General features: G+C 48.9%; 1 protein-coding gene across 8 annotated transcripts in view; it reads left to right on the plus strand.

Moving 5' to 3' along the window:
- The window catches only part of MARK2 (microtubule affinity regulating kinase 2), a 632043-nt gene that overhangs the window by 511669 nt on the left and 94290 nt on the right, over window positions 1-26084 (plus strand). For 2 of the 8 annotated variants that reach the window (XM_086950529.1, XM_086950528.1), the window contains one exon: window positions 9956-10004. The exons of the other annotated variants lie outside the window; for them this stretch is intronic. In XM_086950529.1, coding sequence (XP_086806655.1) covers window positions 9956-10004 — 49 coding nt within the window. The remainder of the gene's footprint in view (window positions 1-9955; window positions 10005-26084) is intronic. 8 annotated transcript variants of the gene reach the window in all.

The following is a 26084-nucleotide window of genomic DNA, read 5'->3' on the forward strand; positions in this document are numbered from 1 at the left end:
AGAGCAACTACTACAACACTTGCCTGATGCTTATAAGGAGGGAGCAGAAATGCTGATACAGGAGGGGAAACTGATATCAAATGCATCCATTAAATATGCGATAGATGCAGCAGACACAGCAGCTAGGGCCATCAATACAAGTGTGATGCTCAGAAGGCATGCCTGGTTACGCATCTCTGGATTCAAGCCTGAGATTCAAACCACATTACTAAATCAGCCTGTTAACCCTGATTATTTATTTTGTCCTGATGTGGACACAATCCTAGAAAAAATTAAGAAAGACACTGAGACAGCCAAATCCATGGGAGCTCTGCAGTCACAACAGTTCAGGGGAGGGTCCTTTCGTCGCTCCGGTAACAGGGGAACCTCTAGAGGTCAAGCATCACAGCAAGCCCAATGCAACAAAGGAGGGACCCAGACCACCGACAACAAGAATAGGGGTGGATACCGTGGCAACAGCACCAAAGGCAGAGGACGAGGAAATAATAACGCCAGATCCTCCGCCAACACTAAACAGTGACGTCTTGTCACTGCCCCCAGACCATGTAACACCGGTCGGGGGAAGACTTCAGCAGTTCCTGCCAGTCTGGGAAGGCATTACCACAGACAGGTGGGTGAGACAACTTATCCAATACGGCTATTGTCTAGAACTAACCTCCACTCCACCCAACATACCCCCAAGGCACCGTCCTATGTCCGCAGAGCACATGCGATTATTGCAGCAAGAGGTCATCTGCATGCTGAAAAAAGGGGCCATAGAACTCGTGCCTTTAGAACAACAGGGTACAGGGGTGTACTCGCTGTACTTCTTAATCCCAAAAAACGACGGGTCTCTCAGGCCCATACTAGACCTCAGACCCCTGAACCAATACATCTTGTCAGAACATTTTCACATGCTCATTTTGCAGCAAATTCTACCATTGCTCAGTCAGGGAGATTTCCTAGCAACACTAAACCTGAAGGACGCATATTTCCACATTCCGATACACCCGGGACACAGGAAATATCTCAGGTTCACCATAAACAACCAGCATTATCAGTTCAAGGTCCTGCCTTTCGGGGTCACAACAGCCCCCCGAGTGTTTACCAAGTGCTTGGCGACAGTAGTTGCGCACCTTCGGAGACACATCCATGTCTATCCTTATCTGGACGACTGGCTTATCCAAGCAAAGTCAGCCAAGCAATGTGCCAGCCACATGTCCCTCACAATTCACCTCCTACACAGTCTAGGTTTTTCACTGAATTATCCAAAGTCTCATCTTCAACCCGCACATGTACAACAGTACCTAGGAGCGACAATAGACACTCTGGCAGCAAAAGCAAAGCCAAACTCCGCGAGAATCAACAGCATGCAATTGCTGATTCAGAGATTCAGACCCCAACACTCACTTCCAGCGCAAGTGTTTATGCAGCTGATAGGTATGATGGCCTCCTGCATCTTCATAGTACCTCACGCGAGACTACACATGCGTCCGCTTCAGGAGTGCTTAGCACGAAAGTGGAACCAGGCTCAAGGACAGTTGAAAGACCTAGTGTTGGTGACCGGTCGTGCATTCAACTTTCTGCATTGGTGGAACACACAAAACCTTTGCAGGGGACGACCGTTCCAGGAGCCTGTACCACAAATAGTGCTGCCGACGGACGCATCTCTCCAGGGCTGGGGAGCGCATGTCATTCATTACACAGTGCAGGGACTATGGACGACGCAGCAAAAGAAGATGCACATCAACCTGTTGGAACTGATGGCAATCTTCATGGCGATGAAGGCGTTCAAAGTGCATTTGTGCAACAAAGTCTTGCTGATCCGGACAGACAACATGACTGCCATGTACTACATCCAGAAGCAGGGGGGGGGACAAACTCTCCAGTTGTCACATCTAGCTCAGAGCATGTGGAAGTGGGCCATTCAAAGAAACATGTTCCTCATGGCAGAACACCTCCCAGGCAAGGACAACCAGATGGCGGATCTACTCAGCAGGGACAGCCATCGGATGCACGAGTGGGAGATACATCCCTCGGTGCTACAACCGTATTTCCAGCAGTGGGGTCATCCAGAGATCGACCTGTTCGCCACAAAGGAAAACGCAAAATGCCAAACCTTCGCCGCCAGGTTCCCACACCCGCAGTCTCAGGGCAATGCGATATGGATGAACTGGTCAGGCAGATTTGCGTACGCTTTTCCTCCGGCACCGCTCGTAACGCTGGTGGCGCGCAAACTGCGACAGCACTCAATGACACTCATCCTAGTTGCTCCAACATGGGCAAGGCAGGCATGGTACACCACGTTCCTAGAACTTTCCGTGGTGCCTCATCAACGACTGCGACTCACACCCAGTCTCCTCACTCAGAGCCATGGAGACATTCAGCACCCAGATCCGTAACAGTTGAGCCTTACAATATGGCTCCTGAGGTCATAGTTTGGCTACCTGAACCTGCCCCCTGACTGTATGAATATTATCAAGGAGGCAAGAAGACCTACAACCAGGGCATGCTATGCGGGAAAATGGAAGCGATTTGTCATTTATTGTTCCAATAATTACCTAAATCTGCTAGATGCATCAACTCAAAACATTGTTATTTGTTACATCTACACAGATGCAATCTGGCATATCGTTCCATCCGGATACATTAACTGCTGCAATGGCAGCTTATCTTCAAAACAGGCAGCACCGGGAGAACCTTGTCATCCAAAGAATGGGGATACATTTACCACAGAGCCTCACACACTACACGAAACACCAAAGCAAGAGAAACGGCAGTCAAACTCGCCATATATTGGCACCTTACTCCAGTCCGATTACACCAAGGGAACCCGAAGCGCAGCGACCTTTGCTGGAGAGGGTGCGGGGAACGAGGTACCCTAACTCACATCCTCTGGGAGTGCCTCGAGCTGGGAGACTTTTGGAAACAAGTCCTGGATGACATAGACTCCACTTTCTACACTGACGTCCCGAGATTCCCTGCATACACCGTGTTGGGCCTACCCAATGCCTTAATGTTTCCCCTCAAATCACTGCGAGGTCGACAGATGGGCATTGCTATGCAGGCAGCCACACAACACATCTTGTCACTATGGGGCACTACGACTAAACCTACACACACGGGATGGCTCCACAAACTGTGGTTCACCCTTGGGATGGAGCGTATCCACGCCACTCTCACCAGCTCCACAGATGCCTTTCGCAAAACGTGGCTTCCTTTGCTGACCCTCTTGTCCAAGGAGTTCAATGAAGTTACCTGCCCCAAATACCTTAGGGTTCTGCGTCTCACTAACACCACCGATGACTCCCGGTGACTCTACTCTAGGCCTCGTCATACTCCCGTGACATAATGCAGATGTCACTGACTTTCCTGGGCACACTGGTCGGGGCGGAGGTAGGGGGGATTTTGTGGGGAGGGGGTGGGGGTTTTTGGTTTGTGTTGTTTTTCTCATGTCTATCTTTTGCCCTTCCAAGCATGATGTCAAATCGCTCATTGGGCATATCTTCATTGCTTATACTGCTGCACAAGGGAAGACGTGCTTGTCTGTCCCGCCCGCAATGTATGCTCTAAGCTTACTTTTCTCACAGAGATGTCTTACTATATGCCTGTTTAAAATTTCAATAAAAACACTCTTGAAACTAAAACAGGCAGCACCTTTCCCTCTTCAGAGTGCCAGCCATTAAAGCTTTTATGAAGGGACTCAAAAGAGTAATTCCTCCCAGACACCCGCCTTCACCTGTCTGGAATCTGAACATAGTTCTGACCAGACTGATGGGACCACCTTTTGAACCTCTACACTCTTGTGAGATACAATTTCTGACGTGGAAAGTGGCCTTTCTAGTAGCGATCACATCGCTAAGGAGAGTTAGTGAGCTTCAAGCCATAACTATTCAAGAGCCTTTCATACAGATTCATGCTAATAGGGTAGTGCTACGTACCAACCCTAAATTTATGCCTAAGGTGGTATCACAGTTCCACATTAACCAAACGATAGAACTACCAGTATTCTTCCCAAATCCAGATTCAGTGGCAGACCGAGCTCTGCACACATTAGATGTTAAAAGAGCTCTCCTGTATTACATAGACAGGACAAAAGATTTCAGAAAGACTAAGCAACTGTTTGTTGCCTTTTCTCCACAGCACAACGGCAACCCCTCAGGTATAGCCAGATGGATTGTTAAGTGCAAACAGATCTGTTATCAAAAAGCTAAACGCACATTAACAGTTCCCCCAAGAGCGCATTCCACACGCAAGTTAGGGGCATCCATGGCTTTGCTAGGTAACATTCCTCTAGAGGATATATGTAGAGCAGCCACATGGTCCACCATACATACATTTACCAAACACTACTGCGTGGATGTACACTCCAAACAGCAAGCTGGTGTAGGACAGGCTGTTCTCAGGACTCTTTTTCAGACTGCTGCAGCTGGCACGGGCAACAGCCGCTAAGGAGGAGACTGCTATTTATTCTATGCACAGATATGAATTCAGCAGCCCACATGCCTCGAACGGAATATGCTACTTACCAGTATGCATCTGTTCTTGGCATGTAGGGCTGCTGACATTCATATCGCCCGCCCTCCTCCCCGGTGCCTGTCGCAGCTGTAGCACTCAGAATTAATCTCAGGCATGGACATCACTTACTGTATCATACTTCATCTCTGCCACAATAGCAAAAAACTATCTGAGAATGGAGAGGATGCCCATGGGCACTGTAGTCCAGGGGAGGAGCCACCTATATCGTGATACTTGGAAGACTCTTCCAGGACAACAATGTGCAATCATCCGGACCCAACACTAGGTGGCGATCTATGCACAGATATGAATGTCAGCAGCCAAGCAACATGCCAAGAACAGATGCATACTGGTAAGTAGCATATTCCATGCCTGCCTTTGAAAGCAATTTGTATCATATTGTACGGAAAAGTCCATTGACCCACTTTCTGCCTCCCTTTCTGATATTTAGCTTTTTATTCTTACCCTTGCCCAGCTGGGCCCTGCTTTGGGCCACTCGTAAGGGTTATCTTTCTGCTCTCTGCCTTCTTGCAGCTGCCTGACCAATCCTCTTTATTTTAAGTCCCCTATTGTAAATAGATTTTTGAAGGGCCTTATACATATGTTTACCCTTCACCTTTTATTAATGCTCAGTGGACCTTAGTTTGTTTCTCACATTCTTGATGTGTGCTCATTTGGAGCCTCTTCATAATTGTCCCCTCAGGCTGCCCACCATCAAAACAGCCTATCGTGTGGCGATTACATCAGCCCATAAAGGTGAGTGAGATGCAGGCTTTGTCTTTCAATCCTCCATTCAGTTTATCCGGGCAAACTGGTGCTTCTCACTAGGGCCTCTTGCCTACCAAACGTGGTGACACCATTTCACGTGGGCCAATCTGTCACCTTGTCCACAGTCTGTGCTTCTCCACATCTCTCTAAGAAGAGAAGCGACCCCACTACCTGAACCCAAAAAGAGCGTTGTCGTTCTACCTTGACCACATACAAATGTTCAAGGTGAACAAGCAACTCTTTGTGGGGTATGTTGGTGCAAAGAAAGGTCTGGCGGTGCAGAAATAAACAATCTTCAAGGGTCATTCTCTGCATCAAAATCTGTTATACACTGGCAAAATTATCAGTCTCTTAAAGGCTTACGGGCTCATTCCGCTAAAGCTGTGACCACTGCATTACCATGTGGAGTCCCAGTCCTGGACATATGCCAGGCAGCAATATGGGCTTCCCTGCACAGGTTTACCAAGCATTACTGCCTGGACATTTTGCTCTGCAGGGACCAGCATTTCACCCGTTGGGTCCTGCAAGACTTCCTAGTTTAAAATGTGTCCACAGACACACCATAGGGGATGCTATTATTTGGGTATCTATTCAAGGGTAAGAAATCTGCAGCTGGAAGTCTCTATCAGATAAATAAGTTAATTACCTTTGGCAACGCCTTATCTGGTAGAGACCATATATACCCACAAATTCCTTACGGACCCACCCATCCTCCCGACAGATTTCTAGGGTGAGGAATTATTGCTTTCTGGGCCCTAGTTTGGACACACCAGTGTCAGTGTACTTCATGGTTCCGTGCTTCTGGCGTGGAAATTCGTGATAAGTAACTGACGTCATCACGCCAAAGTGGTGATTATATAGGTGATGCAGACATCACTTCTGGCTTGGAAGCTGACTAACGCCACTTACTGGCATGCAGGGGTACTGCTCACGAAAAATCTTCCGGATCCAGTCTGATGTCTGGGGAAATTGAGGTAAGGAATCTGAGGCTAGATATATTGTCTCTACCAGATAAGGCATTACTGAAGGGAAGTAACTTGTTCTTTATGCACAAACCTGTAAAACGTGCTTACTTTTACATTTTGAGGGAGTGAGAGAAAGTGATGCATTATGTGATGTTATTCATAGCCCAAGACCAATTGGGTCTTAAAATCTACCCGCCCCCATCTGTATGATTTCTCATCAAATACGGACTACTCAATGTTAATGCACCCACTTCTTCTCTGTTGATGGCTGTCCCAGGAACACTAGGACTCCTGTTTTCTAAAGAAAATAAAGTATAATCTTGATTTAAGTGCAAATGAAACCTCAGTCCCCGAATGGCATGCACAATGAGAATCTCGTAAGAATAACTCTGAACTCCTCTGTGGTGTTGCACCCATGTTGGAACGTTATCAGCAATGGGCAGTGGTTCCCATAATGTAGATATTCTAGGCCTAATCTGCACTGTATCCTTTCTTTCCAGTAATACTGTTTCTGCTCCATTTGAGAGACCTTTTTATTCATGTACTTGAATTGTTGTAAAGAAAATACCAGCATTGGAGGGGAAAAAAACTATGCCATGGTTTAGCCTTCTTTTTCTCAAATACTTAACATTTTACATACTCCCCAGGTAGCTAGATGAATCTGTCAGCACCTCCTTTTTAAATTCAAAGCAAAAGTTAATCGATACATCCTGTACTTGTTACTACAGAAACATTGTTCTAGTTTCCTGAATGTTAAATGTCCTCACTATGCAGGGCACCTAACATTGTTTGCTGTTTTACACTGAATTTAGTTGAAACGTTTTCTCACATTGTTGTAAACTCCTGTTCTTTGTACTCATTTGTTACTTTAACTTTATCACACATTAGCCAACAATAGTAAAACAAGATATACACAAGTGTGACCATTCGAACTATGGTTATACATGTCTACGTCTCAAACTTCACCTGTCCTTGTTCACTGTGGAAGTGGTTTTGTAGCTTGAGCTGGCCTATTCCTATTGTGGCAGGACCAGGTCTGATTTGCATAAAGCTCATATAGCTGTTTCTGGTCAGGAGTTAAAAAAAGTGGGCAAATAAAAAATAAAAAAACTGGAATATGTCCCTGAGAGATTCCCAACAGCTTGTCTGCCCAGACATGTATTTACTCGCTATGGTACCAATCTTCCAAATAAAGTGCCTCTCACTGAGCATCCCTACCCTGGTCAAACCCGGCTGGTGTTTATTTTCATTTTTAGCTGGCTCCTTTAAAGTTTGGACTGGACTGCCACTATTTGGAGGGCTACATCTGATGACTGGTTATGTCTGAAGTGGCCTAGTGGGCAGAATAGAAAATGGACATCAGTACAGCACAAGAGTTTGCCTATTGCTCCGACTATCGCGGGTGTTGCAAGGTTCCCCTTTTCATTCCACTACTGTAGGGACCGGAGTCCTTGGGCACAGTGTGACAACTTGCTTCTAATTTTAACGTTCTTGCAACCTAGGCACGTTTTCATGTACAAGAGCTCATGCGTTTCCTCACATGTTGCTCATCAGCAGTGTTAGTCTTGTGAGTTTGGAACCACCCAAATTGGTGGTACTTTTGCATCTGCAATGGCTAAACTAACTGGTGTTGACAGCCAATTCTAGTAGTACAGTATAGGCCTATTTAGCTGAATGTCACTAAGGAAATCACATATTGGCTCTCTTGTAAAGATTTGTAGTTGGTTGGTAATAACTGCAACCCTCGATCCTTGTGAGTGTATGTGCTTGCATGTATGTGAGTGCTTCAGTGTGTGAGAGGGTTCCTATGCTAGTGTTACCCCTGTTTGTATGAAGCCTTTAAATCGTATAGGGCCCTCCTTTAATGTTGATGGTAGTCTGAGATAGACATCTGCAGTATGCCCCTCTGCATTGTTCCTTTACATTCCCTCCTGCCTCTGGAATTCAGTGTATGGCTGAGTGCACTGTCTGGTAGACGCCAGTGCCCATTCCAAGGAAATAGCTTGTGATCTGAATGAAACTGTAAGCCAGTTCCAGCATGTGAAGGTTTAAAGACCGCTTTTGCCCTGGTTTCTTAACAAAAGGGCACAGCCTTTGTGGAACATAATTGAATACCTGCTCCAGCTCTGCATTCTGTGCTTTGTGTTGAAAGCAAGCATGTTTTCATGGCATATGCAATGACGAAGGAACAGATTCACCCCTAATGATTACTGTCATGCTGTGGTCAACTATAAGGAAAATGCTCCATGATTCATTCCTGTTAAATGTGTAGGCCAACTTTGAAATTGATTGAACACTTGGAAATAATTGTCTCAGTGGATGATCCAAGCTTCTCCGGCTTGTTCCTGTGTTCACCTTTTACCCTAAGATCCTCATATTTGTGTAGAAACAGACGAGAACTAGAGACAGGATCATGGTTGTCATCCTTTTTGCCATAACGGGAACCAGGATGTAGTCTACTCAGTGGGGAGAGCATTTGTCATATTCAGCAAGAGCAGAATTCTGCATTATGAAATTTCCATAAGGAAGTCCGAAGCGCTGAATTCGACAAGACAGGAGCCTGTAACTCCTGCATTGTTTGACAAGTAAGTCTGGTCTGAGTGATGCTTCTGAAGCCAGATCGTTTCTGGCTGCTATCACTGCCAGACTGATCCCAGTCTTGGCAACATTTTTCTGGGCTGGTCATTGAGATCTATGAGCGGGTGCCCTGTATTACATTACCACTGCTTCCTGAGTGGCACAGATGCCATTATGGGTTCCTGGGAGCCTGCACTGCATTGGCCACATAGGATCTTCAGACCACATCCAGGCCTGTGAGCCTTCAGTGATGTGAGGTACCTGTGTGGCTGTGAGCCCTGCATCTCCGTTGCATACCCATTTGGTAGCAAATAACCTGTCTCATAACCCAGTCCTGGCACCATTGTTGCTGCGCACTGTTACACTTCACCCTGAGACTGCTGCCAGTTTCCTACAGCATCAAGCAGCCCCCGACTGTTTTACCACTACAACAGACTGTAATACCGCTACAACAGAGTGGGTCAAGTAGTGCAGGCCTCCTCCTCTACTCTTGGAAATCTGCAGCAATGCTGTGCCATCATTACTCCTTTACATGTAGACTTTGTACTTTGCTCCTAGAAGAAGATTAGACTATCTAACTGTATGCTTGTTAATTGTGCATAAAGTGAAATTAATGAAGGACCGAGTCACCGATGTGTTTTCAGATGAAATGCTGAAAAAACACAAACTTGTGAAGCTACTGGTCTTATTTTCATTTTTGTAATAAGAAACCTTATATTTTTTTCCAAAGGAATAACGCTGCTTTGGGCCATTTGTGTATGATACTAATGCTGCTTGAACTATTCATTTCCCTCTGGACCATCCTCAAAAAATAAACCTTGCCTCTCTGACACTATTATCCTCAGAGTTAACATCTAAAAAAGTAGGTACTTTGAATATCTGAGAGCTCACCACAGTACCTATTTACGTTTCCAGGGACAGTGGGAATATTTGTTATGAGGATTGGTCACCATCTCTTGAGTTGTGCAGGCCATAGAGTCCTGGTCTGACAGCTTTTATTCCTTCCTGGACGTTTTAAAATTTCGTCCCAGGAGAAAGCAGTCTTGTCTTGCCCTGATGCTCAGTATCTGACTAGATCTTGAATGCTCTAGGAGCTACAAAAATCCTCTTGTGTGCATTCTAAGAGGGTTTCTTTTTTTTTGCTCTAGCCTTGCAAGCACCTCCACTCCGCCAGATAGGCAGACTGCCTTCATCCAGGTAAGGAAACTGTTCTTAAACAGGACCTTATCAGCCTGGTGGTTCAAGAGGCTGTCTGGTCAATGACCTTTCTGCATAATAGTAGCATCAAATCCTAGGGTCTGCATGTGCCCCCTTTCTTTCCATCTACCAGAACACTGGTACCTTTTACTGGACAAACAGTCCAAGCGTGATCTAGGCCTTCTATCCTTGGTTACAAACTTGCAATTGAACTTCTTCTGCATGTTGCATTTGCAGTTAACAGTCAAGACCAACTCTTATGTTTGGGTAGCTCTACATAGGAAACTATCAGTACCTTTTGGACTAGATCAGATTCTTCTCTCCCCTTAAAAATTTGTGTACAAAAGGTCATCATCGGAACTTTTTCCATCATTCGTGAGATCTAAAGTGGCAGTGAATCACAGCAACCTCATTAATACCTTCTACATGTAAAAGCAGAGGCATCTTTGTCAGCTGACTGCAGAACAATGGTAAAGGATGGATGAATAAGCATTGTGTACTACTGCTGGTCTACCAAATTGTGGGGTTCAGCAACATCTGTGCAGATAGACTGAGAAAAAATATCTACTCAAGAGGGGTGATCAACTAAGATGATCTTAATGCAATTGTCAAGGTCATCTGTGGTTGCTTGAATATTAGGGGTTGATCGGTCAGGAGTGTGCCTGTATGCCTTTACGCCACATACTTTGGTCTAATTAGAAAGTGAACAGGAGGTTTTGTCAACTTACTGGTGCCATTCTTTACTCTGTGACCTGCATAAGAATGCATTTTTGAATGAGGTTATAGATGTGTTCACAGGTGGCGAAAGGGCTCTACTGAAGTCCATAACACCCTTCATGATCATCTCAGTACAAAGACTGATTTTCACCTCAAATATCCTGGTGGTAAACATATGATTGGAAAGTCTAATTGTAAGATTTCTTGGTGGTCAGTGGCAAATGAAGTCGAGACAAATGACCTTGAGCGTCACATAGGTGGCCAATTTACGCATAAGACTCCATGAAACGCCTTGCCAGGGTGAAGGCTGAAGATAGTATGGAGATAGGTACAATGTTAAAGAATCTGGGTGACTTCCCCCCGCCCCAACCCCTGCCATCATCACACCCAAAGACACTTTATCTGCAAATATTCTCCAGTAGGATATCAAAGTCATGCTCTGGACCCTTGATATTGACTTGAGTAAAGCTGAGGTTTCTCTACTGCAGTGAACCTCAAGTTTGCCCACAGGGGAACTGAAGCGAACATTGTCGTAGCTGGGACATTGATGTCCATCTTCAAATTATTGAAGGCACAGGCTAAAATCCTTTGAGAGTCACTCAAATAGAAGCTTGTGTTCTTAAAGTGCAGCTTTCTACTAGTATTCCCCAATTTGACTCCCTGAATGTTGGCCAAACAGATTTTTATTTTAATTTTATTTTTTTACCTTTGAGAGAGTTTGGACATGAGTGGTTGCCACTTTGAGCTATCATATGAAATATAATTATCGAATGGAAATAGTTGTTTTTAAAAAGGTGGATGTTGGAAGGCTTCCTCAGAAAAAGCAAGCAAACTATCCAATTTGACTACTACAGTGGATAGTTATTCTATTTTAGAGGGCATTGCTGGTGCGATAATACGAAATGTCTGGGTGTTTCTTGTTGTAGCTTATAGTAAGAGTAGTTAAGAGAAACAAGGGCAACTCAAAATGCCTGGTAGGAACCTGGGTTAATAGTTATAATGGAAACAGTGGCTCACTAAACACTCATTTCTTTGGTATAGTTGTATCATGAATAATAATTAAGTTGCTTAACCAATTAATTACACGGTTATCAATTAGTGAAACCAGGATTACAATATTATTTGAATAAACATATAAACCTAAAGACCAGCATACAAAGTGCTGTTTCCCAGTAGTACACAGTGCATATAATCAGAGTATTAGTGTGTTTATGTACAAAAGCAAACAACTTTAATAAGTATGAAAAATATGGTTATACAGATTTAGAAACTGCAGGTAATTCTTAAAATATTGCCTAGAGAAACAAGTCTGTTTTCTGTAGCATTGTATGCTCTGTTTGATCTGATAGACTTCTAGGCACATATTCCTTACCTTCGAATTATCCGCAGGTGTCAAACTGGATATAGAATTTTTTAGTGGAGCAGTGCCCCTGTGTGCAGGTATGCGGCAACATTCGGCTCCACGTGGTTGTGGCGGCGCCGCAAGTGACATGCTCCGTGCCTATATAGGTGCTACCTCAGCGCTCTGACGTCTGTTCTTTTCTTTCTGCTCCAGTCAGTGCAGATATGAAGAGAGCTCCTCCTAGTCACTTTTGTCGGTCTTTTATGAAGCTTTTTCCTGGTGTGGCAGGGGTGTCATCTAGGAAAGCAGACTTCAAGCTGTGCGGTGCCTGTCACTTATCAATGTAGCTGAAGGACCCACACCTTGTTTGCCTCTGATGCCTCGAGCATGAGTTGAAGACCTGCGTCAACTCTCGCTTGATGAATCCAAAGGCCGTGAAGGAGTGGTTTGTCAAGTTGCTGGCGACTCGACATATGACACCGCGACGGTCTCGATCCCAGTTGAGAGGAAGGTCCAGGGATCAGTTGCGGAGCCGGAAATCTTTGTCGCAATCGTAGTCTGTGGGTCAATTGGGTAAGTCCCACCACAAGAGTAAGAGTTTGGAAGTCCGCTAGCAGACGAGATAGCATCACCATTTGAGGCCTGGCTCCACTGTTCGAGAAAGGCTCCTCACCTCTAGGAGCCAAAGTGACCCCGCTCAACTCCAAGACTGTTATGAGACTACTCTCCTCATATTTGAGTTGCCCGTTCCCGCCGGCTGGCATTCAAGCCTGCAGGTTAGGCGGGCCCCTACTGGTTCCATTCCGGTGGCTCGAGCCCCTGTGTCAGTCGGGCTCCTTGGATGGATTCGGACCAGAAACTTTCCCCAGGCGCAGGTCCCAGTGCAGACGCTCATGGCACCCTCTGGCGGTGCCATTCCCATTCTGGTCCCCAATCTTCCCTACTGACTTGAGCCATGCCTTCTAGGCCTGAGTCTGAGCCCTAATCTAATCCTATGAGCTGTGAATCGGGGAGGATTGGGAGGGTAACTGGACGCTGAGAATACCAGCCTTTCGATCCACAAATGGGCTGGTGTGAGGACTTGGCCAGTGGACTGAACACTTATCCGTATATTGGCATGTGTTCTCCCCATACCGTGGCTACGAAGGAGGGAGCATGAACAGGATGATTGCCCCCCGCCACCGTACTCCCCCTGGGGGACCCTAGTTTCCTTACACAACACCCTACACTGGAGAACTTCATGGTCCAAGCCTCTTATTTCCCATGTAAATCCTGGCATATTGGCTACTACTCCACCGGATGAGGAATCCAAGAGGCTGCACACCTTAGGCAAGAAGGTGTTTTCTTCCACCAGCCTGACACTGCGATTTGTGAACACCATGTACCTTTTGGGCCATTACTCCATGCACCTTTTGGGCCATTACTCCATGCGATTCAGTTGAGCAGGTGCTGCCCATGGTTCCGGTTGAGGCCCAGGTAGACTTCCTAGGCTGTTGCCAATGGAAGAGATCCAGATAGGTTGATGATTAGATGTGGACTGGATACCACCTACTCGCTGGGCCGAGCGGTTTCCTTGACTGTGGCCTTACATTACTACGCCTGGCTGCGAACAACTGGATTTTCAGGGAATGTCCAAGCATTACTTATCGTCATGCCCTTTGATGGCTGCTCTATTTTCTGAGACGAGGTGGATTCATTACTGGAGTGCTTTAGGGACTGCAGAGATACAGCTATTTCTTTTGCCTTCTCATGGCCCCTCGCCATCCCCAAGCCGCCTTTCGCTCCTATGGAAGGGGCTTCCAGCTGTATCTATACCCTCCTAGCCACTACGACACACAAGCTTCCGAGCCTCTGCATGGCCAAGGATGTGGTACCCGCAGACCCCTTGGAACGGGCAGCCAGAGGTCAGGCAAGGCCAGCACCCCGCCAGCAGCCACAGCCTCCAACCCCTCTTACCAACATGGGCACCCAGTTAGAGGCAGGATACGACATCACCTGCCCCCCTGGAGGTCTGTAACATCAGACCGATGGGTTCTCCAAATTGTCCAGAGGGAAACACCCTCCCCTCTGTCACTATCCCTCCACCCATGCCACCTGCTTGCAACAGGACCATCTCTCCATGCTCCTCCAAAAAGTGACCCATTGAGAGGGTGCTGATGCCAGAAGTAGGTTGTGGTTGCTATTTATGCTACTTCCTGGTGCCCAGAGCCTAGACCTGTGCCCTCCCAGTGTCTTCCTCAAGAAGTTCATAACGCTCATGTTTTTCTCAAGTCATGTCTGCCCTGGACCTGTGAGACTGGATGGTAGCATTGGACTTTCAGGAAGTATATTTCAAAATTCTAGTCCTGACTGACCACAGGCTTTACCTGCGGTTCACGGTGGGCCACAAAAACTTTCAGTTCTCGGTGCTCCCTTTTGGTCTTGCCAGCGCCCCTCGGGTGTTCATCAAGGTGATGGCTGGGGTTGCAGCCCTTCTGCGGAGATCATGGGTGCCAGTTTTCCCCTATTTTGACAACTTACTGTTAAGGCAGGCTCGCCCCAGGCAGTCATCCCCCACTTCCAGGTTATGGTGGACCGCCTGCATTCCCTGGGGTTCACTATCAACGTGCCAATGTCACACTTGACTCCCTCTCAGATGCTCCCTTTAATCGGAGCTGTTCTGGACATAGTGCAGTTTGGGCCTATGCTCCAGAACAGCGAGTCCAAGATATTCAAGCTAGGATTCTGATGTTTCAGCCTCTATCCTGGATTTCGGTGAGAATGATTGAGGATTCTGGGCCTCATGGCCTCCTGCATCTTGCTTGTAACGCATGCCCTCTGCATATGCAGTCTCTGCAGTGGGATCTAAATTTTCAGTGGCCGTAGCGTTGGGGGAATCTCTCTGACATGGTCCAGATCTCGGAGAGAACTGCAAAAGCTCTGTAGTAGTGGTAAAAGAACCGTAAGTGGGTCAGCGGTAGACCCCTCTCCCTTCCCCAACCAGTTATGACAGTGGTAACAGATGTGTCACTCCTGAGATGGGGGCGGTCATCTGGGAGAGGTGGAGATCTGAGGCCTCAGGTCTCCGGCAGAATCCGGACTCCACATCAACATTGGGAAGCTCTGGATGATCTGGCTTGCATTGAAAGCCTTTCTACCTTCAATCAAGGGAAGGCTAGTGCAAGTGTTCACGGACAACGCCACTGACATTTTGAACTGCGACAAACAGGGAGGAGTGGGGTCGTTGATCCTTTATCTGAAAGAGACACGTTAGTGATAGATTCCTTACCTTAGAATATCCCCAGGCGTCAGACTGGATCCGGAAATTTTTGCGTAGCAGTACCCTTTCGCGTCGGTAGGCTTCGTCTGCGGCTCCTCGTCGCGTCGTGGGCGCCGTGATGACGTCGTCGGAGTACTTAGACGCCGCCTCCGCGTGCTGACGTCAGTTCTTCTTTTTTCCGCGCCAACAAGCGCAGATCTGGAAAAGGCAGTACTTTAGTCACTTTTTGACTAGACTTTTTGATCCCTTTTGATTATTTTCTTGAGTCTTGCGACTCCTGACGGTGCCGATAGGGATGCCTGGTTTCAAGCCTTGTGAGGATTGCGACCGACTTATGTCGGTCACCGACCCTCACCGTCGGTGTCTCCACTGTCTCGGCGTCGACCACAACGTCAAGACCTGCCCCGACTGCCGGGCCCTGACTTCGCCATCACAGCTCCGAGAGTCGACATCACTCCTCCGGGTCAAAGTGGTCGTCAGGTAAGCACAAGAAGTCGAAGAGACGTCATCGCTCTTCTGACTCCCCTCTCACGCTCGCGCGACGCGGCCGGGGGTTCGGGTGACACAGCCCACGCGGGTCCATCGGAGTCGCGGGCGTCGCGGCCTGTTCCACACCCTCCGGTCCCTGGGCAGGACGCGACGCCGGGGGAGATCGAGCGTTTCCTCATGGCCATGAGGTCCCTCTCTTCCCCGACGGGTTCCGAGGCGCCTTCGGGCCCAGTGGACCAGTCTGGGGCCCCTAGCGGGTCGGTTGCTTCGGCCCCAACGCCACTGGCGCCTTCGGGCCCGGCGCTGCAGGGCCCCACTGGATCCGCTTCGGGATCCGGGTCCTCGCCGGTTGACCTAACGACCTCACCGGCGCCGGTCCCTCAGGTGTCACCTCCGGCGCCGTCCTCGGGTGGCGCTGTCCCAGATGCCTCCCTCGCTCCGGTTCCGGCATCGGAACGGCGCCGCTGGGCGCCGCTTGGGGAGTTTAGCTTCTATGAACCGGCCCCATCGTTTGACAACCCTGATTATCAGGGGATGGGTGAAGAGGAGTATTGGGAAGGGTCTGAGAACCCTGTGACCAGAGAATGTCAGTCTCAAGAGGACTGGACAGGTGGACTTGGGGATGCCAGTGGTCTGGACACCTCACCAGACACTGGCTTTGTCTCGCCTCCTACCGTGGCTACGGAGGAGGGGGCAACTTACCGTGTGGTGTTGATGAGGGCGGCCAAGCCCCTGGGCCTTGAGCTCCCCATTGCGGCCTTGAGGACTACCCTCCTCACTGAGGTCCTTAAACGGCAGTCAAGCTCGGCCGAGCCTCCGCTGCCGTTAAATGAGGCCTTGACCGACGTTCTTTTGGGCACATGGTCCAGGCCCGGCCGCGGGCGACCCATGTTTCCTGTCCACCCACCCCACCCCCGAAAGTCTGGTCATCATGGCGTCCAATTCCCAGATCGCGTTCCCGTCTGCTCCGCCGGACAAGGAATCCAAGAGGTATGAGCAGTACAGCAAAAAGGTATTCTCATCCCTTAGTCTAGGACTGCGGTCTTCCAACACCGCATGCCTCTTGGGCCGCTACACCCACTTTCTGTGGGATACGGTTGCGGAATTGCTGCCAGAGTGTCCGTTGGAGGTACGTGCCAATCTCGGCCAATCCTTGTGGAAGGCCGGGATGCAGCAAAATATTCTATCCGGTGTGGGTTGGATACCATCGACTCACTAGGCAGAGCGATGGCAACGACGGTGGCGATTCGTCGCCACGCCTGGTTGAGGCCCGCCAACTTTTCGGCCGATGTCCAGAATACACTGATGGACATGCCGTTTGATGGCCGACGCCTTTTTGGCGACAAGGCAGACCATGCGCTTTAGCGCTTTAAGGATTCCAGGGCTACGGCCAAGTCCTTGAGCCTCTCGGCCCCGCGCAAGCAAACTGGTGCCTTTCGCTCCTTTCGTGGCCAAGGAAGGGGCGCCCCCACACGTGCTGCCAGCCACATGCCGCAGACTAACTTCCAGCGCGGTGGCGGCCGTGGAAATCGCCGTGAAGGCGGTCTGGGACAACGGCGAGGCCAGTCCACACCCTCCCCCGCAGCATCCGCCTCTAAACCCTCCTAGTCCGTGCTTTTCGGCCCATGTGACGCCAGTGGGGGGCAGGGTTCGCCATCACTCCCACTGGCGCACTGTCGCATCGGACAGGTGGGTGCTGCAAATCGTCCGAAGGGGCTACTCCCTCCCATTCGAGACAACCCCTCAAGCCATGCCACGCGTATCGGGGGATCATTTGCGGCTTCTGCAGGAGGACGTTTCGGCCCTCTTGGCCAAGGGGGCCATCAAGCGCTTTCCTGGGCCAGAAGTAGGGTGTGGTTGCTACTCCCACTACTTTCTGGTACCCAAGAAGGGCAAAGGGGGCCTACGCCCTATCTTGGACCTACGGAACGTCAACGGCTTCCTCCGGAAGGAGAAGTTAAAATGCTGACTGGCTCAGGTCTTAGCTGCCCTGGTCCCAGGAGACTGGATGGTAGCGTTGGACTTGCAGGACGCTTATTTCCACATCCCCGTCCTACCGGCCCACCAGCGCTATCTGCAGTCACGGTAGGCCACGAGCACTTTCAATTTACCGTGCTCCCCTTCGGCCTTACCAGCGCCCCACGGGTGTTCACGAAAATAATGGCGGTGGTCGCAGCTCATCTGCGCAGGTTAGGGGTTTCAGTCTTCCCCTACCTCGACGACTGGTTGTTGAAGGCGGGCTCGCTCCAGACAGTCGTCAGCCACCTCCAGACGACGGCAGACCTCTTGCACCAGCTGGGGTTCTCCATCAATGTGCCGAAGTCACACCTTTGTCTCTCTCAGAAGCTCCTTTTCATCGGAGCGGTTCTCGACTCGGCGCGGTTTCTGGTTTACCCACCCGAATAGTGGGTTCGGGATATACAGGCTCTGATTCCCATCTTTCAGCCTTTATCCCGAGTTTCGGTCAGGTTGACGCTGCGGCTTCTGGGGCTGATGGCTTCCTGCATCCTTATGGTGCATTACGCCCGTTGGCAGATGCGGGCTCTGCAGTGGGACCTGAAGTTTCAGTGGGCCCAGCATCAGGGCAACCTGTCCGACCATGTCCTGATCTCAGAGGGCACTGCGAGACAGCTGCAGTGGTGGCTCACGGACCGCGATTGGGTCAGCGGCAGATCCCTCTCCCTTCCCCAATCGGAGCACGTAGTTGTGACGGACGTGTCCCTCCAGGGCTGGGGAGGCCACATGGGAGAGGCGGAGATCAGAGGCCTCTGGTCTCCGGCGGAGTCCCTGCTCCATATCAACCTTTAGGAGCTGCGGGCGATTTGTCTAGCACTGAAGGCATTCCTCCCCTCTGTCCGGAGGAGTGTAGTGCAGGTGTTCACGGACAACACCACCGCCATGTTGTACTGCAACAAACAGGGCGGGTTGGGCTCGTGGACCCTCTGCCAGGAGGCTCTGCGCCTTTGGCAGTGGCTGGAACATCAGGGTGTGACCCTGGTGGTTCAACACCTGGCAGGTTCTCTGAACACCAGGGCGGACGAACTCAGCCGCCGATGCATGATGGATCACGAATGGCGTCTGAACTCGGACGTGGCGCAAGGCCTCTTTCAGCAGTGGGGAGAGCCTTGGTTAGATTTATTCGTCACCGAAGAGAACGCGCAATGTCATCAGTTCTGCGCGTTGGAATTTCCTAGGCGGCACTCGCTCGGAGACGCTTTTCGTCCCGAGTGGAGTTGCGGTCTGTTGTACGCCTTTCCGCCTATACCACTTCTGCCCAGAGTGCTGAAGAAGATCAAGCGCGACCGGTCACAAGTCATCCTTGTGGCTCCAGACTGGGCACAAAGGTACTGGTATCCCAAGCTATTCAGTATGTCAGTTGATCCCCCGGTTCGTCTGCCTCTTCAGGAGGACCTTCTGTCGCAGCAGCAGGGGACGGTCCTCCACCCGAACCTGTCCAGTCTCCACCTCCATGCTTGGAGATTGAGCGGCGACAGTTGAGGCCATTTGACTTGCCTCCTGAAGTCTGTAACATCATTCTGGCAGCCAGGCGTCCCTCCACAAAGTCTGTATACGCCTGCAGGTGGACCAGATTTGTGGCATGGTGCACAGGAAAGGCTGTAGATCCTCTCTCTGCCCCTCTCTCTGAGGTTCTTCTCTTCCTTCTTTCTCTTGCCCAGCAGGGCTCTGCTCTGGGCACTATCAAGGGCTATCTTTCTGCCCTTTCAGCCTTCCTAAGGCTGCCTGATCAACCATCTTTGTTCAAGTCGCCTATTGTAAATCGATTCCTGAAAGGCATCACACACACGTTTCCACCTGTTCCCTTAGGGATGCCTCAGTGGGACTTGTACCTGGTTCTTACTTTTCTGATGTGCGCTCCCTTTGAGCCACTTCACAACTGTCCTATCCGCCTTCTTACTCTGAAGACTGCTTTCCTGGTTGCCATCACCTCTGCCAGGAGAGTGAGTGAGTTCCAGGCTCTATCCTCTAAACCTCCTTTCCTTTCTGTCCATCCGGACAAGGTTGTGTTGCGGACAAATTATTTAACAAGGAGTGGAACCTTAGGTGGCCAATTTTTAACGGGGTCCAGTGTGTGTGTCCAATTAACTAGCAACAAGGAAGGTAGACAAAGTTACCCAGAAGGACTGGATCAAAAGAAGGGAGTGTGTGGTGTGGTGTAGAAGCAAGAACCAAGAGGGAAGCGGGAGGGGAGAGGGGGGAGGGGGGAATTCCCTTTTGGGAACTAGAACCCTCACACACCCAGCAAGGTAGGTGTCATGCTTCATCATATGGGTCCTGCTCCTTGTCAGACTGGCGCTGCAATGTCCGACGGGCACCCGCAAAGGGGCTCTTTAGCGGAGATCTTTTGTTCCAGCCATATGGTGCATGCGTGTGAGAGGGCAGTTGAATGTGTAGTCGTGAATAAGTGGTGATTGATAAAAATGGTGGGTTAGTCCACAAGGAACTTTATTAACGTGGCGAACTCCCTTGATTAAAATGGTGGGAGGGGAGATAGACGCCACGAATATATGCGGCGAAGATATCTGCAACCCTCAGTTTAAGTCAAGCTGTGTCTAAGAACTGACATCAGCACGCGGAAGCGGAGTCTAAGTACTCCGACGTCATCACGGCGCCGCCGCCGACGGACGCGGAGCCGCAGACGACGCCTATCGACGCGCAAGGGTACTGCTACGCAAAAATTTCCGGATCCAGTCTGACGCCTGGGGATATTCTAAGGTAAGGAATCTATCACTAACTAAAAACATATATATCGTTACACAAGTAGTAACTAGTGCGTCAAGAGCCCTGTGCCTCTGCACATGGCTGGAACAGCAGGGCATATCCCTGGTGGTTCAACACCTGGCAGGCTCCTTGGACGCGAGGGTGGGCAAACTCAATCGAAAATGCCTAGCGGATTGCAAATTGTGTCTCCATCCGGACGTGGTGCATGTTCTTTCTGCAGTGAGGAGAGCCTTGGCTAGATATGTTTGCCACTGCAGAGAACACATAACGTCAGCAGTTCTGCTGGCTGAAGTTTCCAAGGAGACTCTCGCTCGAAGATGCTTTTAGTCTACAGTGGAAATTGCAAAAAACACAGTTGATGGACAGAATGCAGAACAATGTCATACATTCACCCCAGTACAAGGATCTGGGCCTAAAGCCATCGTTATTTTGCACTCCACACCACCCTGGGTTAGACACTGGCTATATGCAAATCAGCTCTGACCCTGTGCCTCATGGGAACAGTCCAGTCCGAACTACCAAGCAAGCCGGGCTGAAGACAGCTGTAATGCCAGAAACCGGTCCTCGGAAGCTTGTTTCCGGTCCAGGGAAGACATGGCTTTGGCAGTTCGGGCTGGACTGTTCCCATGAGGCACAGGATCAGACTGATTTGCATATAGCCATGTCTGAACTGGGGTGGCAGAGTGGGCTAAAGAACGGTGATGGATTAAACCCAGATCTTTTGACTGGGTGTGAGTGATTGATTCAGATGCTCAGTCCGTCACCACCCCCTTTTGTACCGCTTTTAATCTACAGTGGAGCACAGGCCTCCTGTGTGCCTTTCAGCTCATACCACTCCTGACCAGAGTTCTCAAGAAGATCAGGAATGACAGGGGCCAAGTCATACTTGTTTCTCTGGACTGGGCTCGGAGAGTTTGGTATCCCAAACTGTTGATCATGGCCAGCTATTCTCCGATCAGGCTGCCCTTTTGGGAGGAACTTCTGTTGAAGCAGCAGGGGAGGGTTCACCACCTAAACCTGTCAATGCTCCGCCTTCTTGCGTGGAGATTGAGTGGCGACAGTTGACACCTTTTGACCTTCCGCCCGAAGTTTGCACTGTTATCTTGGCATCCAAGCATCTCTCCACCAAAACGGTATACACCTGCCATTGGTGAACGTTTGTGACCAGGTTTACAGAAAAAACAGGTGGACCCCCTTTCTACTCCTATTTCTCAAGTTCTTCTATGTATTCTTTCCCTTGCCCAGCAGGGCTACCTTTCTGCTTTATCAGCCTTCCTGCGGTTGCCTGGGCAGCCATCCCACCTAAATAGGTTCTTTAAAGGTTTGCAACATGTTTCCTCCATCATACCTCAGTGAGACCTTAGTGTTGTCCGGACGTTCCTCATGTGCGCTCCTTTTGAGTCCTTTCTCAATTGTCCTCTCAGGCTCCTTACCATCAAGGTGGGCTTCCTGGTGGCAATAACATCAGTGAGCTTCGGGCTTTGTCATCCAAGCCTCCTATCTTGAACATCCACCCAGATAAGCTGGATCTATGAACTAGATCTTACTTTCTGCCGAAAATAGTCACTCCCTTTCATTTAGGCCAGTCCATCACCTGGCCTACTGTTTACGCTCCGCCACATCCCTCTAAGGTAAATGAGTGACTTAACTAACAGGACACAAAAAGAACGTTGTTCAACATTAACTGCACAAGAGCTTTCCGGGTGGACGACAATCTCTTTGTGGGTTGTGTTGGAGCGAAGGAGGGAAAGACTGTGGAGAAGCAGACCCACCTCCCAGTGGAACAGGCTCTGCATTAAAATATGCTGTGCATTGACAAAGAAGCAGCCCCCTGAGGGCTTGCACGCTCATTCTATCAGAGCCAAGGCTGCGACCACTGCATTAGCATGCTGAGTCCCGGTCCTGGACATCTGCCAGACAGTAGGATGTGCACCTGCACACATTCACAAAACACTACTGCCTGGACACTCTGGGCCGTCGGGATTGGCACCTTGCCCGTTCGGTCCTACAAGACTTTTTAGTGCAAAATTGTCTTCCAGTCCCACCTTCGGGAGGTATTGCTTGGGTATCTGTTCTAAGGTTAGGAATCTGCGGCTGGAAGTCTCTATTAGATGAACAGGTTACTTACCTTATCTGGTGGACACTATCTAGCTTCAAAATCCTTACCAACTCACCCATCCTGTGAATGGATTTCTTGGGACAGGGTTTCCACTTTCAGGATCATAGTTTACCACACCAGTGATCAGTGTTCTCCATAGCTCCGCTCTCCTTGCATGGAAAGTCGCGAAAAAAACTGACGTCAGCACGCTGGGTTAGCGCGTATATAGGGACTGTGCACCTCACTTCCAGCGTAAACTACGCCACTTACTGGTGCACAGACGTACTGCTCACAAAAAAAATCCTGATCCAGTCTGACGCCTAGGAGATTATTCTAAGGTAAGGCATCTGTGGCTAGATAGTCTCTACCAGGTAAGGCATTTCTGTAGGTAAGTAACTTCATCACTCGAACACTGAGTACCTTATTTACCGTTCTTTTGGTTTATGTCGCTGACAAATTTATTCTGTTTCCAGTGATTTGTTCTTTTATCTCTGCCATAGTATGAGCACTATTTGAACCATTAAGGAAAGAGTTCAAATGCAATATAATCCTTCTGGACTCCAGCTTCATTTAAGTTTCTTTGTTTTTGGAATGTGCCATAATACCCTTTACCTTGTGTCTGCTTATAGTGCCTGTTGGGCATTGGCTACATTTCAACTAGTTACGCTATGCCCTGGTGATATAAATGATGAATACAATTAACTGTTTTTCTGCTGTGTAAACATCCTAATTTGCTTGTGAACTGTTTTTTTTGTTGCATTTTGTTACCTGGTATATCTTTGTATTCCTCCAGCCTTTCTTTCTTTACCCGTACCATGGCTCTGAAGGGATAATGGGAAGTGCAATTTTTAATAGATTATAGTGTTTGATGTACCTTCCTCCAGGCTCAGCAAAAATCACAGTGCTGAATGGAAGTTACAGCTGAATAACTAAAACAGTGCTTGAATTGTTTCCTTAGGATGTTTTCTGTGCTGCCTTATGCCAGTCTGTTTTTTCCACAAGGATTGTAGAAGTTGTGATTAATTCAAGAGGGAAACACAAACTAATTTTTCCAAAACAATATTTAGGTGTATGCGGAAAAAAGGGATCCACTATTGAGTTCTGATGAAATTCAGCATTATGAACTAGCCACAACTCCTCAATGACCAGCAGGTGAAAGAAGGATCCAAGAGAGGAATTGTTTAAGTTTTTACAGCTCTGGTGCTTGAGAGCTCTAGACAGCCTCGCTTTGAGTATGAGGAGTAATTTCTGCTGCCTAAACTCAGTGCTGGTTCAGTTCCATCATGAGCCAAAGAGGCAAAGATGTGCCTACAGCACAAAGGTGCCATTTCTAGTGCATTCCGATTTATTATTGATCAAGAAACCCTGAACAGTAGCTAGAGAGTGCCACTTGTTAATTGACAAAGTAGTAAGTCTCTATCTGAAAGAGACTTCTAGCCACTTACTCCTTGGAGTATTCCCCAGGCATCGGACTGTATCCTGACAATCTTGGGCAGTTTATTTATTTTAAAGATTTTATATAGCGCTTGCTAGACCCGGAGGTTCAGAGCGCTTAACATGAGCATCAGATCATAGTTACAGATTACATCGTTACAAAGGTTACACAGTTCTTAGAGCATGGCAACATAGTTATTTGTACGGTCGAGAAAAACAATCACAAATACGTAAGGTGAAAAGAAGGCAAGGTGAGAGATTCAGGGGGGGTTGGAGTAGGGGAAGTAGACAGATAATGAAGGTGGGAAAAGAGGAGGGGAAGGGAGGGTGAGAGACACAGGATGGGGAGAAGGGAGACGGGGACACCAACCGGTAGACGAGTCAAGGCAACATTCAAAGTCCAGTAAGCTGTGATCCCAAGGGAAGTTGTATCCCTTCCCTATCTCTATTGCGAGAGGCTCCCTTTACGCAGTGGGCTCTCTCAGAGGTCTCTGAGACTCCAAGGCCTACATACTCGATCCTTCCCCAAAAGGGGAGAGGGAGTGCTTTGGCAATGGGTGCCATACCATACCTCAAGTGTGAGTGGCTCCCGTGGCGCAGTGGACTCACTCAGCGGGTTCGCTGAGACTCCAGAGTATAAGTATTGGATCTTTCCCCAACAAGGGGAGAAGGAGTGCTTAGTCAAAGGGCACAAAGGACAGGGGGTAGACAGAGTCGCTGGCAAGGGGCGAGATTCAGGGGAGAGAGGATAGGAGCTAGGGAACAGACAATAAGGAGAGACGAAAAGAAGTCTGCCTAAAGACCGACTGGGCAGGTGACGACCAAGGAGGGAATCCAAGGCCCATCTCCCCTATAGCTAAACCAAGCAGCTCCATCGGGCATCAGACAGAATAGTTCAGTCTCAAAACATTGAAGAAGATCAACAAGTAAACATTAAATCAAATAATCAACAATATAATTAGGGGAGGAGTGAAAGGCGAGAGAAAGTAGTGGGGGGTAGGGGAGGAGAGGGAGTGAGGATAAGGGAAGAGACAACCATAGAGACGAAAGGAAGTCTGTCAAAGGTTAAAAGAAAAACAGGGTGGGGACAAAGGACAAGGGCATGTGAGGGCAGAGGACAGAGACTGGAAAGAGTGGGAGCGGAGGGGGGGAAGGTTGCATAATGTTTGAACAGACACAGGTATCTCCTGCCTGCGGGCTGTATTGTCTTGTTGGAGAATGCGGGCAATGAGACTCTGTTCATCTCCGATGGGTGAAAAAGCTGGCGTAAGCGAGTCCTTTGTTTCCTAGTCTGTGTCTTTATTGGTGGCCATTTTGGGGTCAGGCCCCCCTTCTCAGTAGTGCGAGCTGGGGCTTTACAACTGTTGCCGGTTTCCTGGGGAGCGCCATAGTTAATATGTGGTACACCATGATGCAGAGGCGTCCTTCCGTGAAGCAAATATTACTTGTGTGCTGCAAGTCAAAGTTGCTTCACTTAAGATATATTTGTGTTGCTATTCAGTTTAAAAAAAGATGGAAATCCCACACATTATTTCAGCTTTTTCAACTAGCCAGCTAGGAAGATGGTTCACCCAGCAGAGGAGCCATCAAGGAGGGGCGCTATTGCCTGAACCTAGACGCTCCTTTTTTTCTCCATAATCACCTCCGTTCCAATTGGGCTGCCCCGTTCTCCCCGCAGGTTGCACAATGGCTTCGCCGTCTACACAGGAGAGAACGGGACAGAGATTACCAGGCAGCGCCCCCGGGAGTGGGACGGTAAGCGGCAGCCAAACTCTTCAAACAATGCTGCGGCGCATCCCCGATAAGAGCTGTACAAGTGTCATGGACCCCCAGCACGAAGAGCAGTGCTGCACCAGATAGGATGTGTGCAGTGCTTATATAGGCGCCACCCTAGCGAGCTGACATTAGTTCTTTTCTTTCCTCGCCATAAGCATAGATTTTCAATGCCGGTCCAAGTCTGCGGACAAGGTACAGGAGCTGCAATGCAAATCTAGGCCATGC

Source organism: Lissotriton vulgaris, unplaced genomic scaffold, assembly GCF_964263255.1.
Source record: "Lissotriton vulgaris unplaced genomic scaffold, aLisVul1.2 SCAFFOLD_667, whole genome shotgun sequence".
NCBI classification, from domain to species: Eukaryota; Metazoa; Chordata; class Amphibia; order Caudata; family Salamandridae; genus Lissotriton; species Lissotriton vulgaris.